Raw genomic sequence first — 15893 nt, 5'->3', positions numbered from 1 at the left:
GCTTTAGCCCGGCTGACCAGCACCAGAGGACCCAGTGCAGAAGAGCTGCAGGTACAAGAATATGCAGCAGAAACTTTACATCTCCCACACTCTAAAAGCTGTTGCAACTTAAAGAGGAACACTGTCTTGGCTTGCTCCTCCTGGAGAAACCTAGCATAACGCCTACATCAAAAGTTCACCCTTGAAATACAAAAAATTCCAATGTATTTTGCAGGAATCTTCATTTTTTAGAGCAGTTTTAATATTCCGTACTGTAGGAAAGGCTGCTCAGAAATGACAGCCAGACCTGTGGCATGGATGGGATTAACACCTGACATGTGGCCTTAAAACATTTACCACTTCATGATGATTGCAGTGTCACGAAATCAATAGATGCAAGACAGAAAGATACTGCATGCGTTTGATGTGGGGGATGTTAACTTTTAAAGGTGTCTCTTCCCTGCTTTAAGGCAATATTCTGACCTTTGCGGTCTGCAGCCAGATTTCATAAACCAGCACTGCTAATCAGTCAATATGTTTAGAAACACAGGATGGATGAACAATGCTTTTAGAGACTGTTCCTTGAATCACTATGCCAGGACTCAACTGGTACGAATAAGATGATATTCTAAGAAGCGGAGTGTGGGAGGGAGAGAAATCCATACAGTTCTGGGCATCAGTATCACCATGATGCTCTAATGCTCCTCTGGTTAGTGGTAGATTAATGGCATGTATTTAACAAAGATTAACAATGTCACGCATAACTATACTCTGATATACATAGTAAATACAACTCCATGAGCCTTACCAAAATGTAAGGCTTGATCCTACAAACTTAGGAGACCCAAAATGCCCATGGCATGAAACTTTGACCAGACTGCATTCAATTGACTGTGGCCCAGACTCCACCTGTTGACTTTAATGGGAAGTCCACAAGAAAACAGAGATCAGTCTCTGGGTGTATAAAATCATTCACCTCAAACACAGAGACTGTCTCACTCTCAAAACTGTACAGGTCTAAAGAATAGGCAAATACTGTAAACGTATGTGCTGCGAGAGAACTACTTTCAGGCATTTCTAGAAACCCCAAAACTGATGCATAGTTTTAGAGAACTAAGAGCAAACAAGCCAACCATCTTCCTTCTAAGTCTTCACAAATTTTAACAGGAAATAAGGAACAAAGCATATGAGTAGGAAAGATTCTCTTTTCCTCTATATAATAATTCTATATTGGAGCATGCAACACATCTTCACGCTCAACAGATGCTGAGCTGCTTCAGGGGGCACGGAGAGAACGTAACACCAGAGATGAGTTTGTTGTGTCCTTTCCCAAATCCCCCAGAAGCATGTACGGTTTCTCCCCCAAAATCCAAGCCACTGGGCTGATATATGACTGATTGGAGCTGACTGAAGACAGGGAAAGCACAGGGATTCGCAGTTCCCAACAGCTGTGTTGGAAACTGATCCATTTCCAGAATAAAATCAAGAACTTATACCTACAGACCCCAAACACTCACACTGTCCTATTAAAGTGTTCAACTTTGTCTGATGACCCCAATGACGGCAACCCTAAATACACTGCACATGCTAATCTGCCACTGAAGGTATGCCTGGATTTTAATTTTCTATCCACGGCAGCTCAGTCAAAAATGGCTCTCTGAAAGCTAATGTAACTGTCATAAACATCAAATATAACAAGTTGCTAGGCTATTTTAAAGTCCTGTGGTTTAAAGCTCCTGAAGGAAGTGATGATCCATTTTTGCCTGTGTCTTGCTTATTGTGAAGGCTGTTACTGCTGATGCATCAAGAGTATGATGAACTATTGGGGCAACTGTGCTGAGTGAGAATGCTTCACTTCTTATTCATGCCTGTAGCTGGTGCATGAAGAAAAATGTAGACAAATTTCCCTTTCTGATGCTAGATTGCTCGTATCTTTTCTTTTCTCCTGCGCTCATTTCACTTCTCCCTATTTTACTTTTTGTCTCTGTGGACAAAGGTTTGTACATCAACTGTCGATGTATGATTACTATTTTCACGTACCGATATATTATTTGAAAAATCTAATGAACCCCGTGAATTTTATGATAAAATCATCCCCAAATCACCTTGCGAAAGGTTAGTGGCTTTAAATGCCTATTATGCCACATACATGTTAAAAAAATATCAACAGAAGCCCAATTTTCTGCATAGTAAAATGTTAAAATCTAGCCAAATCCGTTTTTCTCTAAGAGGGTGTGTTGCTGTGATGTGATGTACACACTATACTTGGCAGTTCTGTTTTTATGTCTGTCTGCCAGTACGTTCTCTGTGTTTGATGTCAAAATGTATGTGTCACTGAAATGAAACAATGTTTTCTACTTATCTGTATTTCTTCTCTTCTTCTCTTCTTCTTTTTTCTTTTTCCTTTTTTACTTTTTTTTCTCCTTTCTGGAAATTAAGTCAACATCCGAAAACCTGTGTGCAGTGTTGTAGACTTGACAATTGCAATTCACCCTATTGGAAACAAAACCTCTGACCATCACAGATGTTGTGGCAGTAAAGAAACAAAACCCAAACCCCTCCTTTTATTCAGGGTTATGATATATCGGTATACAATCAATGACCCTCTATCTGAAAACTCATTTGCTTGATTCAGCTTTTAGCTTGGAGAAGTAAAGAGTTTTGCGTTTGTCCTTGTCCACTTGATGCTTTGTTACTCATCATCTTTTTTGCATAGGCTTAAATCAAGTGATGCTTACAAAAAAGCCTGGGGCAATAATCAGGATGGTGTTGTAGCCAGCCAGCCTGCACGTGTCGTAGATGAACGGGAGCAGATGGCCATCAGTGGTGGCTTTATCCGCAGGTGAGCCTTTTTATCCACTGTTTTCTCTCTATTCTCCTCGTCAATGATATATTTAGATTCCTTCCATATGGTCATGAGTTCTGCAATGCTCATTAACTCCTTCAGTGGTGCTGGGTAATAATGTGATGGAGCCAGTGTTTTCCACCAAGTGGAGAGTACCCAGGTTTAGGCTAACGGTGATTAAGACAGGTACTAAAGGCTTATTGTGTCCACTGACTTCCCCCGGCCCTGTGGGTGCTTGCCTGAGCCAGTTCAAAGGATGGTTACATTGCCAGAAATCTTGGAAGTAATGGTCTTAGCCCTGAGAACCAGAAGATGCTTGAAAGCGTGGCCCTAAACCTTCCTCCCTGAGACTGCCCAGACTTGGTCAATAATAAAATAGAAATAATATCTATTTACTTCACAGCAGCAATGTGAGATTGCAGACTGTCACAGCCAGTCAGCACTGTCCTTTGCACTCCAGTTCCCTGGCGTGAACAATGCACCTTTCCTGGGGGTCTTATTATGGGTCTCATTAACGACAGTTGTCAAATGCTTCAGAAATGAGATGTCAGATAAATGCTAGTTGTTTATTATTATGTCTCAAGATATGTAGTGCTCGTTATCCATCCTTGCCAGAAGATGTACCAAAGCATCCAGCAGCCTTTCCTTTCTTTTCAAAAAGAAAAAAGCCTCAGGCTCCCTGCCAAAGCACCGAGCCAAGCACAGAACTTGAAGCACATGTTTAACTAGAGGTATACCACTTCCCTGCTCGTGACTATCCAGAAAACCTCACTGAACGAGGAATGATGCGCCATTCCTTGGCTACTGTAAAGCCACAACCATGAAGAAACATTGGTGCTTCAGTGGCAACCCCTGTGCAAACAAAAGCCAGTTTGAAACACAGAGCTATACTAATGGCAACCAAACTGCAAACTTTCAGCAATACATAGGGATCCAGCCATAAGTACACACTGATTACAGTGCTTATAGAGCATGTATTTAGATGACAATGCTATCAGCTGAATGGATAAAGGCATACCAGTAGGCAAAGCTTTGATCTCTGAAGATTAAGGACACTGGATTAATAAGTAATTATCTTTCCAAAAACTATTATCCACTTATTTTTTTGGCTGCTGTGATAAAGGGAAATCAGCGTGATAGAAACAATGCTGTCACGCAATCTGGAGTGTGGGATGGAGTTGCCATTTAAGTTTGCTGGGTCTGCCATTCACTTTTTTTTTTTTATTTCTGGATGGCAGCCCCACCAAAATGAAGGCTGGGACATGACAACAGAATAGCAGTGAAGGAAGTTATGCTATACCATAATTGTTCTGCATATAGTCTGTCGCACCCTTTTGGCACCTACACGAACACCAATTGCATGCGACGCTCAAAGTAGTGATTTTCTGAGTGGGGCCCATGGACCTTGCTTTTCCCAGCGTCAGTCACCACATGCCTCTCCAGTCACTGGAGTGTTGAGCTGGGCCTTGGCTCTAGCGCAAATTTTTTCTTCTAAAAACCAAGCAACTGAAAAGGACGGTGCTAAGAATGAGAGACAAAGGATCTTTACAAAAGCCAGTAAATCTGAGAGGATGCTTCTGCCATTTACCAGAAATACATTTAATTAAGTAGGATGTTAGGTCAGGATTTTCACAACTGAAGCAGCTCTTCCCTAAAATTTCGGTAAGCCCCAAGTGTATGAGGACTGGACAGTGTCCATCAGCTACGTGTAGTTCAAGGCGGGAAGCTAGTATAGCTTCAATTCCAGTATTTCCCACTTACTCTAACCACACCCAAGTCCAAATGGAGCACCCTTTCCTTCTTTGCGAAGGACCATCACTAGCGGAGAGGTGCAGTATGTGGTACAGACAAGCTCAGACAGCAACGCTTCTAGGAGCAGCAGACACGAACAGTATAAATGGAGCAGTGATGAACCCAGACAATTAATCCCAACACCCGAAAAATAAGCATGTAATGCTTTTCAGGCCAGCTACTTATTAATCCCTTTTCTTCAAAGCCGAGCACAGCATCATTCCCCTCAGGTGACAAGCGAAGGAGGATGCAGAGGAGGTTCTGGGTGAATCAGAGTTTCAGGGGGAACATCTCTGCTTCAAAGAATTGTTTTTTCGCTCCCAGGGTAACAAACGATGCCCGGGAAAATGAAATGGATGAGAACCTCGAGCAGGTCAGCGGCATTATTGGCAACTTACGTCACATGGCCCTGGACATGGGCAATGAGATCGACACACAGAATCGCCAGATTGACAGGATCATGGAGAAGGTAAGAGCTGACATTTCTAAGAGGACCCCAAACAGGGCTGTGTTTTCCCTCCTGCAAGCACAGACTGTGCATGCTGCAGTGTTTCTTCAGCTCAAAGAAGGACAAGGGACAGAAATAGCTGCTAGAGGTCCTCTCCTCCCTCCAAAACATTGGGCCACAGCACAGCTTGCTGCTGCAGATCTTCAGTAACCTTTGGTGCAGGTCAGGTTGAACCCACACTGTTGGACCTGCAAGACAATAGCTGGTGAGGGGACCCTTTAGCACAAATCAAGGCTCCTTCTGCAACACCTTTGGGTAAGGAGAAATGCCTTGAGCTCTGCAGAACCGCAGAGCTTGAGTCTGAATGCCCTGGCACATTTTAAGCTTTCCTAGATTTTCCTTCCCTTGGAAGTTCCACGAGCAATTGAGAATTGGATTGCCTGTTTGGAAGACCAGTCCCAAAAAGAGGATAGGGATTTATTAAGCCAGGCTTTGCTGTATGGTACAGTGCAGCCAGTCTTGCCATGCTGCCTGCTTATAACCACATTAGGACAGAGATCTACCAGCTCTCTCTCGAGGGGGGTGTGTGTGTGGGGGGGTGTATATATAAATATGAAACAACTAGGGGTCAGCATTACTGTTGCAAAAGCACCATCTAAAAAGACAGAGAGCACTGTTCCAATGCCAGACCTGCACTGCAGATTTCCAAAGCAGATAGAAAGCACCCTCCAAACCCGGCTGGGAACTCACTGCCATCCTCAGATCCCAAGATCTGCAAGCCATCTGCATTCACACTGGCAGAGCTCCAGGCACAGGCACAGCCAGGCTGAAGTGACATAAGAGGCTAGATCTTCATCTGGTGTAAAACAACACTCGACTTCAGCTGAGATGTACACAACCTGAGGATCTAACGCAGGGACTTATATGTGCCACTTAGAGTTAATGCTGACCTTAAGTGGTAGAGCTTGTACTCTTGAGCCTTCTTACACGTGCAAAGCTTCTCACATGAGCAGGATGCCTATGCCTATTTTTCATGTCAATTAACTACATCAGAGCCTAGTGAAAAAAATAAAGAAAATACCACACTGAGAATTAACTCAGATAGCTTTCCTTACCGGAGTTTGATGACAGAGACAACTGGGTGAAGTATATGTTGTCTTAAAGGTGGGAAGTTCATCTCAACAGAGAGACAGTTGCATAACACAGTAGAGCACATGGCTTTGTGTTGGTCGAAAGTTTGGTTTAATAAAGCTGCATCTGTTAGTTTGACTGTATTTGAGAATGCACAGTATTACTGTGATGCCATTCAGCAGCATTTCATATTTCTGGGAAAAATTAAATAGGAGCATGGCAGGGTAGGATTTACTGCTGTTATTCGTATGAAAAGCACTAGAAAGCAGCACATCTATCTACATTGCAAGAAGGGACTGGAAGATTTTACAGCCTACATCATAACTACCTTTAAATAAGAAGTCTAGGATGTACGTTATTTTCTCAGTGCAAGTACAAGGACATGCGCTATTACATGTTACCAGCTACCCTACTTGTGACATAAGATAGTGGCAGGAGACATGCCCTGTGGATGCAGATCAGCTGCGTCCTATCCCCGTGCCTGCAGGATACTATCACAAACTGCAGCAAACCTAACAAGGCACAGTTCTCCTATCAGTTCATCCTTGCAAATATCTGGATTTCGAAAACATTGAACAGACCCTCTGTGCACATGAATCATGTGAGCCAAATCTCTAGGCAGTGTATGCTGAGAGCAGTTGGCTAAATGAGGGACTGGCCTTCCACATCTATGAGGTCTTCTTACAGAGTTAGGCATCTCATACAGCAATAGAAAAACAACATTGCAAGCTAATGCGATTCATTAAATCCAGCCTCACAGGCAGGCCCCGTCAGGCAGAGCCCTTGGCTAGAGAACAAAGCGACACATTTCTGAAAGATGGACTTGCAGCGTACACAGAGGAGTCGTCTTGAAAGCAGCACAAAACCAAGACAGACTTCAGTCTAAGTAAAAATCTGCCAAATTTGTTAGAGTAAGGACACGTAGTAATGAGATACTAGAAAAAGAAACACAATACATTAGGAACACCCTCTGTAACAGACAGAAATGACCGTTAGCTGGATAATACCAAAACCACAAATGTGTACGCATCCATTTTGCAATGAAATATGGCAATAGACCATTGTCCCTAGCTGGCGGTGGGCAATACAGCATTGCTGGTGGTGTTTTCTTTTCTTGACCAGCTGGAGCACTGTGGTTTAGATCAACTACCATCAGTAGAAAGACCCTTGGCTGGTACACTTTGAAAAAGCTGGGGTGCATCACAAAGCTAACCCAAATGTTCCTAAAGCATTTATGTTAAAACGGATCTGGGCACCCAAACCAGAGTAATCTCATAATGCAGAGATGTAATCTGATCTATCCACAGCAATCAGGATAGCAATGAATGAAAGGCTTTATTCTTCCCTCAGATCAGAGAGAAAGGGACAAAAATTAAAACGATGATGTGATGAGTAGGTCAAATGGCCCAGGCATCATCACCAGAAGACTCCGACCCTAAACTGATCCATAAAAAGAAGGCTGGGAGGAAACTAGAAAGGGCTCAAAGCATTTTGTCGTGACCAAGGTGGGAAGGTCTGGGTAAAGACTCCCACTGACTTGGATGCAACACCATCCACCAGAATTAGATCTTAGTATTCCTATTTAGGAACATTACGTTTCATCAATATTCAATTGATATTTATGTATTTCACGATAAACTTAACTGCTTCCAAAACCATTAACTTATTTTTAGGTAGTCTTTTGGCAAAAGCACACAAAACTATACTGTGGTAGACAAGGTCAAACTCATGGCTAAAATAAAGAAGCGTGGCTTATAATGTATAGTTATGCTCATTTACGCTTGTTGAGGATCTGGCACGTGCTACTGTACTAAAAATACACATCTACATAGCATTTGCCAAAACAATTACAGAGAAAAGCCCAAGATATTTAAGAATGATTTATTGCACATCAATATAACAATTTTTAAAGGATTTTTAAATGTATGTGGGAAAGTTGCTTCACCATTCTGTCTCTGCAAATTGGAGATTTAAAATAAATCTGTACAATTTGGATACACCCCAGAGATGTGGGAACAATCAAAGCTAACAAAACACAGCCATCAAACCACACAAAAGTTTGCTATTTGAGTTCATGCTTTTAAAGCAGTAACACAATTCTTACCTTTCCCACAGGTCTGATTTCAAAAATTGAAAACATTTTCTATCTAGTCCCTCTACTAGAATAAGTTGGTATAGCAACATGGGCTTGAATGGAGCTTTGCCAATTTTTGTCAGCTAAAACAATGTATTTGTCTCCAAAACTAACTTCTGCAGAGCTAAAGCAAGCCATGGTCAAAGTGTCTTCCCAGTGAAAGAGAATTCCTAAACTTCCCAAATGGTGCCATTTTATTAAAGGCATTTTATAAGCGAGGCAAGTGTTACCTTATGGAAGACAGTGAAGTTAAAGGTTCAGCCTACACCGGACTAAATTCCAGTTTGATTGCTTCAAATAACAGTAGAATCCCTGCCTTTTCTTAATTCTTGTTTATGCTGCTGCCCAATGAGAGAGGTTATTCTATCTTGCAACTACTTGCAACTACACTGGTGAGCTTTGTTGAGAGAAAGGAATAATGGCATCACTCCCACTTATTCCCTTCCTTTCACATACACAGCAAATACATCCAGACTGATGAGTTTTCAAGTAAATTTATCTTTACCAGCATTCCCTACATCAGATGATCTAGCTTCCTTGCTCCAGCAATTCTCCAGTATACGGACCACAATTTTAGTTTTGACTGCATGCTTGGCAATCTAAACTAGGACAGAGTCCAGGTCCACTGAAAAGCACTGAAGCTTTCCACCTGTGAAATCCACATGCGCAATCCACACGTGCACCACCACTTCTCGTCCGGTCATCCATTACTATCAATAGTGGTAGCCCTATCAATAGCACCAGCTGCAGATCTGGCCCAGCATTTACAAGAGTTCAGCAAAGCTGAATACAAACGCAAGAGGAGTTCTACTCAAAGGCTACCTAAAGTGTCACAAAAGCAACATATCTGTAATTTCCTTCTGGGTCCCTGATACCACTATAAAAACAGCTCTCCAGTATTTTCAAGCTTCTTTTTTTTCCTGACCTCGCCCAAACTAGAGAAGTGTCCACAAAGCATTGTAGATGTTCTCTTTCTGGCCTGTATTCATCCATTTCTTTCCTTTGTGTTTCCCCAGGCTGATTCCAACAAAACCAGGATTGATGAAGCCAACCAGCGTGCAACAAAGATGCTGGGCAGCGGTTAAATGCAGCAAAGTGCATTTCCTTTTAACGCTGTCCAACAGGGCAGTACCTTCATGCTTTTATCATGGTATTTACCTACTAGGTTTGCACACATGCACATATCAGCCCCATTGTAAATGTTGTCCTGTGTAGTTTGTCAGCTTTCCAAAAATGATACTTGTAATTATTTTTTTCTAGATATCTTTCTTTCCAAAGGTTGTACATAGTGCTGATTTGATGGCTATAGCTCACTATGATATTTTTTGGGATTCTTCCTTTCCTTGTTTCTGTTTTGGATTCCTTTCCTTTTTTCCCTCTCAACTTTTTTTTTAAATGATGTTTGCTGAATGACAACACTGTTGGAATGCTAAACGTGCTGTTAACCTTTAAATATACAGTATTGTTCTTGTAAAACTGTGACATTCCACAGAGCTACTGCCATGCTCCTGTCTTTGGGTATCATGATGTTTAAGCACTTAAACCTGCTGTCTTCAGTTCTTCATTGCCATTATCTGTTGTTATGATTTCATGATTAGACAATGTGGAATTATATTACTATAACAAGCATTGCACTAAAAAGTGATGTGATTTATGCATTTATGCATGAGGAATAAATAGACTTTTAGACTCCTACTTAAACAAGACTTTTCCCATGGCAGTAGCACACCACCAATGACAACAAAAGCATGCTCAGTATTCGGACTCTTTTGGGACTATGTTATACCAGCAAGTTTGCAGTCGTGCCACTTTTTTCTTGTTGATATATATATATAGTTATTAATCATGATCATTTTTTTTAATTATTAAAAAAGAGGGATTTGGCACTCACCATTTAGCCATTGCCAGCAAAATAAAAGCTTGGCTGAAAATATGTCAAAGACAAAAAGAAATAAGTGTAATATATTGGGTTTGTCTGCTGCTTTTGAAGACTATCTTTTGGAGGAAACGACTACCATATGAAATGGTGCAAAGAAATGTAATTTTTATAAGGCTCTCTCTTACTAGTCGCTATCCCCATGTGGTTTGTTATCGGTACAGTTCTCTGTTGCTTACCTAGAGCTATGCACACCAAATCGCTGAGATGTTTAGTAGCTGACTTAATTAAAAAATAATAAAAAAACCTAAATGAATGAACTCTAGATAAACTGTGAGATAAATATCATTTACAGCATGTAATATGAAATTCCTTATGTCTCCTGTCAGTTTGTGAAGTGATTGACATTTTGTAGCTAGTTTAAAAATTATTAAAAATTATAGATCTCAGAATCCATGGTTGCTTTATCCATTTGTTGCCCTTCGTGTCAGTGACAACTAGTTATTTGCCACCTACCTGGGTAAAGAAAAAGTGCAAAGAAGTCTAAAGACTCTTTACAAACTGGTTCTGTACTACACGTGGGAAACTAAAGATTTCTGTTTGCAATACTGTGTAAAAGTAACTACTCTAAAAATAGCATTTTACACTCAGCACATTCCAAGTGAATATTATTTTAAATAACCTGGCTTGGATTGTCAAACACTGCATTAAAATATATTCTTTTGTTCAAGGGAAAGAAAAAAATGAAATAAATGTTATGGTACAGAAGGATACAGTTCCTTAGTCAATAAAATCTATTCCTGTAGTGGATCTAGCCATGTGCTAATACACCTCTTTTCAGGGAACACTTTGAACTACAGAGTTTGTACAGTTTGCTAAGAATAATTTTCTCAAATGACTAACAACTACTAGTGTTTACTGCCAATAAAAAGTGTTATCATATTTTCCCAGGGTTTTTTTTCCCTATATGGACAAATTATAATTAACTCTGCATGAGTGACAGTTCACTCGTGTCTCACATGGCCCTAAGTCAAAATACACAAAGAATATAAAAGCTTGCATAATTAAAATCGCATGATAATGTAGACAAGCCGTATTTTTCTTTAGCAGCTTTTTATTTTTAGTATCTATTAAAAATTCATTTATGCAAATATTTTCCCCTCTACTGCAAACCAAAGAGTAAACTTCAAGGGAACATTTTTAATCTGCTGACCATTTCCAATCTTGTTCGTTCAGGGATTCTAGTATTTGTGACAGCACTATCATTCTGCAATGTCAAAGCCTACTGAAGGAAGGTAATAATCATAATGGCAAATGCGTCAGTATGGGAACATACAAATACAAGAATATGTGAGAAGGGGAAGAAATATGTAAGAAAGTAACAAAGACATTAATGGAGGTATTATTGCCATCTGTTTGACAAGAATGCACCCTATCTGAAGATCATACATCCAAAAGTCATTATAACTGAACAAAACTATAAACCCATTGTTGTGAAGGAAATCACTATGTTTGACATCAGTTTTTGTCTTAAACAAAGATCAAAACTCAAATTATTGGAACTTTTTGCCAAATGGAAAGTTTAAAAGACAGAAAAATTGAAATGTTTCATTGCATTTGTCTTTGTATCCTCCTCCACTGTATGCAGGGTCTCTTAGGAGCTGGCTGAAAATGACTTAAACTTGTTTACTTAATATATGATGGTTTTGAAAATTGACTTTTTTAGGATTAATCTCAAAATAATTCAAAGAAAGGCTTGATCTCATGCAGTTTGTTATTAGAACAATCCACTTCTGTTCATTGAGTTTTGCACACACCAAATCCCTGATGTAGCAGCTGACTTGATAGGAAAAAAAAAATTAAACAGAACATTGCCTCAAATGTGGCATTTCTCTTTTTTCTGCCTTTTCTCTCTGGCTGGCTCTGTTTCCCATGATAAGCTGCAGGCTTTCCCTGAGGCCGAACAAGCACAGCACACAGTTACCCTCTCAAGAGGCAAGGCTCACTAGAAGGAAAGGGACACAGCAAAGAGCTCGAATTACAACTCCCACAAGATACAATGGTCATACTGACTGTGGAAACAAAAAACACCCAGACTTTTCTGAAGGCAAAGACTACATTACATTTTCCAATCAGTAGTTTCTTTCATCATTGTACCTATGTCATCTGGAAATCCAAGTTTGAGATAAAAAAATAAAAATGAGGGTGCCCAAAGACACAAAGCTTCATGAAATATCAGTTATTTCTAGACTTTCAATGTGATTTCACCAGCAGTTTGTGACATAGCAAGATCCTCACGCTGGTGTTGGCTTGAGGTGGTCATAGGGAAAAAGGTTTTTTCATATTCTCGAGTGCAGTAACTGAATGAACTACCCAGCTGGATTACTTAAAATTTTGCTTAAAAACTGAAGTCCAACTAAAAGACTAACTTCTGTTGAGCTCTACAAATCCACAATTAGTGACTTCTTTAACATCATACATACTCCTCCTTTCCTTGTCTAGACTGGAAATAGAAATATCAAAATAATCCCAAAGAAGGATATTTGAATGTTATTCCTCAACAGAACAAAATTCATCAGTGTAATATCTCACGCAAAAAACCCCCACCTTCATTAAATACCTGGGCTGATTTCAGCAGTGAGAAACTAATAGAAAACTGGAAAAGGTACGTAAAATCAAGGTGGCTTATCTGAAACAAACCTTAAAACATTTAGGATGTTGATGATTCCTAACAGTAGCATAAACACACAGCCTCTAAACTCAGAAGAGACTGTAACAGCTTTCTAGATTGACACAAATGCAAGAAAATAAAATATGTATCACACACAGCACTGTGCAGTTTGATAGAGCACATCTTATAAAAAGCAGATGGACTTGATGTAAAGGTACAGAGTGAAAAATACTTGATGAATGTTCCTTAAAGATTTGGTGGTATTAATGTATATAACAAAATGACAACTCTAAAAACCATGCTGAGTATTTTTAATATTTTTTTTAAGAAATGTAAATTTTATTAGCTTACATTAAGTTAAATGTGATGCCTCCTTCATTTCTGAAGAAAACTAAATATGCCAGAGTTTGCATGGCAAACTGTAAAGCACTTCCTTAGAGAGATGCCTGTGCCACATGACACGCCTATTACAGATATACCTTAAATCCTCTAGAAATATAGACGAGAATTATTTCCAAAGTATTCTGCATGCCACACTAGTAACTGATAACCTCCACAGGCTTTGGATTTGGACCTGAATCTGGAGAGACTGCTCAAGATTTGAGGGATCTAAAGGCAGACAAATCAACTCTCGCACTTTTTTCCCCTCCCTCTTTCTTCTACTGTGTGTACATATGCACATATAAATCTTTTATTTTAAAGGCATTGAAAAGGGAAGAGACGAGTACTTATTTATAAGGAAAATTATGTGTGTTAGAGACAGCTTAAGTATATGCACTGCTGCTGTGTGCGCCTGTGGGCGTAGGTGCGCAGGATGTGACTGCTGTCTTCTGAGCCACTTTGCTGCCTTTCTAGAGAGAGATGAGGACAGTTTGTTTGGAAGTTAGTAGAACATAAATAGCGTATTTTTAAACCTGCAAATAGCTACACGAAATACAGACACGGGAGATTAACCCTGCTGAGAAGTTAGGGCGTTGGGCTGGTTCGATGGGGATGAGGGGGACAGGTTCTAGCTGATTTATTTTGCCAAATACTGTTAGATCCTCTCTGTAACAGTACTCGGAGATTATGTTTGTGTCATCAAATACCAAGCAGTTTTAATGTGGTTAGTTTCAAATATTATTTTGTAATGTAAAAAAAAGCCAAACTAAAAACAAAACCAAAAAAAACCCCACACAACATGGCGGTGAGGGAAATCAAAATAAATTATTATGTGGGACCATGTTGATTCCCACACATGCAGGATCTATTCTGAGATCACTGCTGCCCACGCAAAAACTGCACATAATGGGATAAACCATTTAGTCAAGCAGTGGTCAGCAGATGGAGGGGATGCTCATTTGCCTGGTAGGCTTCACAGCTCCTTGCTGAAAGGGAAGAGTCACAACTAGGGTATCAGGGATCAGCTACTGCCTTGGTTAAAAACAGTGCTGGGGGGGGGGGAGGGGTGTCTTTCATAGGAGAGTCCCAGCCTTGAACTGTCTTTTCTCCCCACCTACCAGACCACAGGTCCCTCCACACTGCTCCTACTCCAGTGTACCCTGCACCCCAGTGCACCCTGCACCTCTGTCCCCTTCTCCCCTGGCTCCCCTCAGTCCCTCCTACATCCCCCAGCACCTACCCAATGGCTTGTTCCATTCCCATTTTTCTTGTGCTGAACTAGCCTGCCATCAGTCCTGTCCCTCATTTCACTTTCTTCACAGCCCTCCACCTGCATGTTTTTCACCCCTGGGCTTTCAAGTCAGGCTCTCTCCTCCATTATTTCAGAAGGAGAAGCACCGAAGAAACAAACAGCATCCTGCTTTCCAGTCCACAGCTAAGCACCATGCCAGTGTCACCCAGAGGGACACCTGCAAGAAAGCCTTGCTCAGCCCTGACAGTCCCAGAAGGCAGCACGTGTGCTGCCAGGGGAATTTCTATCCAAAAGGATCTAAAAAGTCTCCGTAGGTTGATGCAACCAAAGATGTTTGGACAGCCGAGGACAGACAGGCAAGCACTAGATAGGTATTTCACAGGAAAGCAGTAACTGAGAGGCCCTCCAGCCTGCTAAATTTAATGCCTCTGGTCCACAGCACTAGTGGATAGTAGCGCTTCTCCACCAGACAGCTGGAGAATCTTTTCTAACACAGACAAAAACAACTCTCCTTCCCTTCTTCCCCAAATTTCATTCATTAAAACTACCAAGATATTTTTTTTTAACTGAAGCTTTTCAAGCCTGTGCTTTTAAAAAGCAGGTAGAGGAAGTACATTTCCCTCACCCCACCTAGGATAACTATCTAGTGCTGAGTTATTTAATCCAAAATCCAGAACAGCTCAAGTTGGCATAAGGACGTTAAAATGAAATACTGTATCAGAAATGGTTTGGTAAACTTCGCTATAGCAAATTAACTTAGGACTGCCTAAGTGTTAACTTAAATACAGGCAAGCTGTAAGTTCCACTTGCAGCACAGTAGGTTTTCCATCTAAATTCGGATCAAAAGTTTATTAAAAGGAACAAAATGGTTCTTTTCCACATTCATGGGGGGTTGATTATACCTCAAAAGCATGAATATTCATAAATCTCACTGCACTAAGGGTATTCTTGGGTATCAAAACCAAGAGTTTGCAAACGTGAGCGAAATGTCTTTAGGAAACCTTACCTATTTTGACTTTACCATACAGTACTCCTAGACCTTATGAACAACAATAAAACCAGCTGATGACAGTACTTTATTAACTACTTTTGATGCTCTGCAGGACCCCTAAAAGCCTAGGTGGCTCTAGAGTCAGTTTTTAAACTCCATGAAAATGCATGCTGAAAAGTTAATTTTGAAGAAACAGCACCTATAATTCTGACATTCAGCCTTAAACCCTTACCTTAAAACATATTTTCAGTGTCTACTGCACATTACTGTTTCTTGGATTAAATTAGAATATGCAGGGAAACTAACCAGAAACATAAAATTTAATGAACTGCTTCTTTCAGGCAATCCTTAAAGCCTAACGCTCAGAAGTCAACCCACATTCACTGCCTCTTGC

At 40.5% G+C, this 15893-nt stretch overlaps 1 protein-coding gene across 3 annotated transcripts in view; it reads left to right on the top strand.

The window, feature by feature from the left end:
- Positions 1–10656, top strand: part of SNAP25 (synaptosome associated protein 25) — a 65927-nt gene extending 55271 nt beyond the window's left edge. For all 3 annotated transcript variants that reach the window (XM_054822347.1, XM_054822346.1, XM_054822345.1), the window contains 3 exons: positions 2696–2821; positions 4940–5084; positions 9345–10656. In XM_054822347.1, coding sequence (XP_054678322.1) covers positions 2696–2821; positions 4940–5084; positions 9345–9413 — 340 coding nt within the window. In that variant the 3' untranslated portion in view covers positions 9414–10656. The remainder of the gene's footprint in view (positions 1–2695; positions 2822–4939; positions 5085–9344) is intronic.
- Positions 10657–15893: the final 5237 nt, after the last annotated feature.

The sequence above is a fragment of the Grus americana genome, chromosome 3 (assembly GCF_028858705.1).
Source record: "Grus americana isolate bGruAme1 chromosome 3, bGruAme1.mat, whole genome shotgun sequence".
Taxonomy (NCBI): domain Eukaryota; kingdom Metazoa; phylum Chordata; class Aves; order Gruiformes; family Gruidae; genus Grus; species Grus americana.
This window is presented reverse-complemented; position numbering and strand designations above follow the sequence as displayed.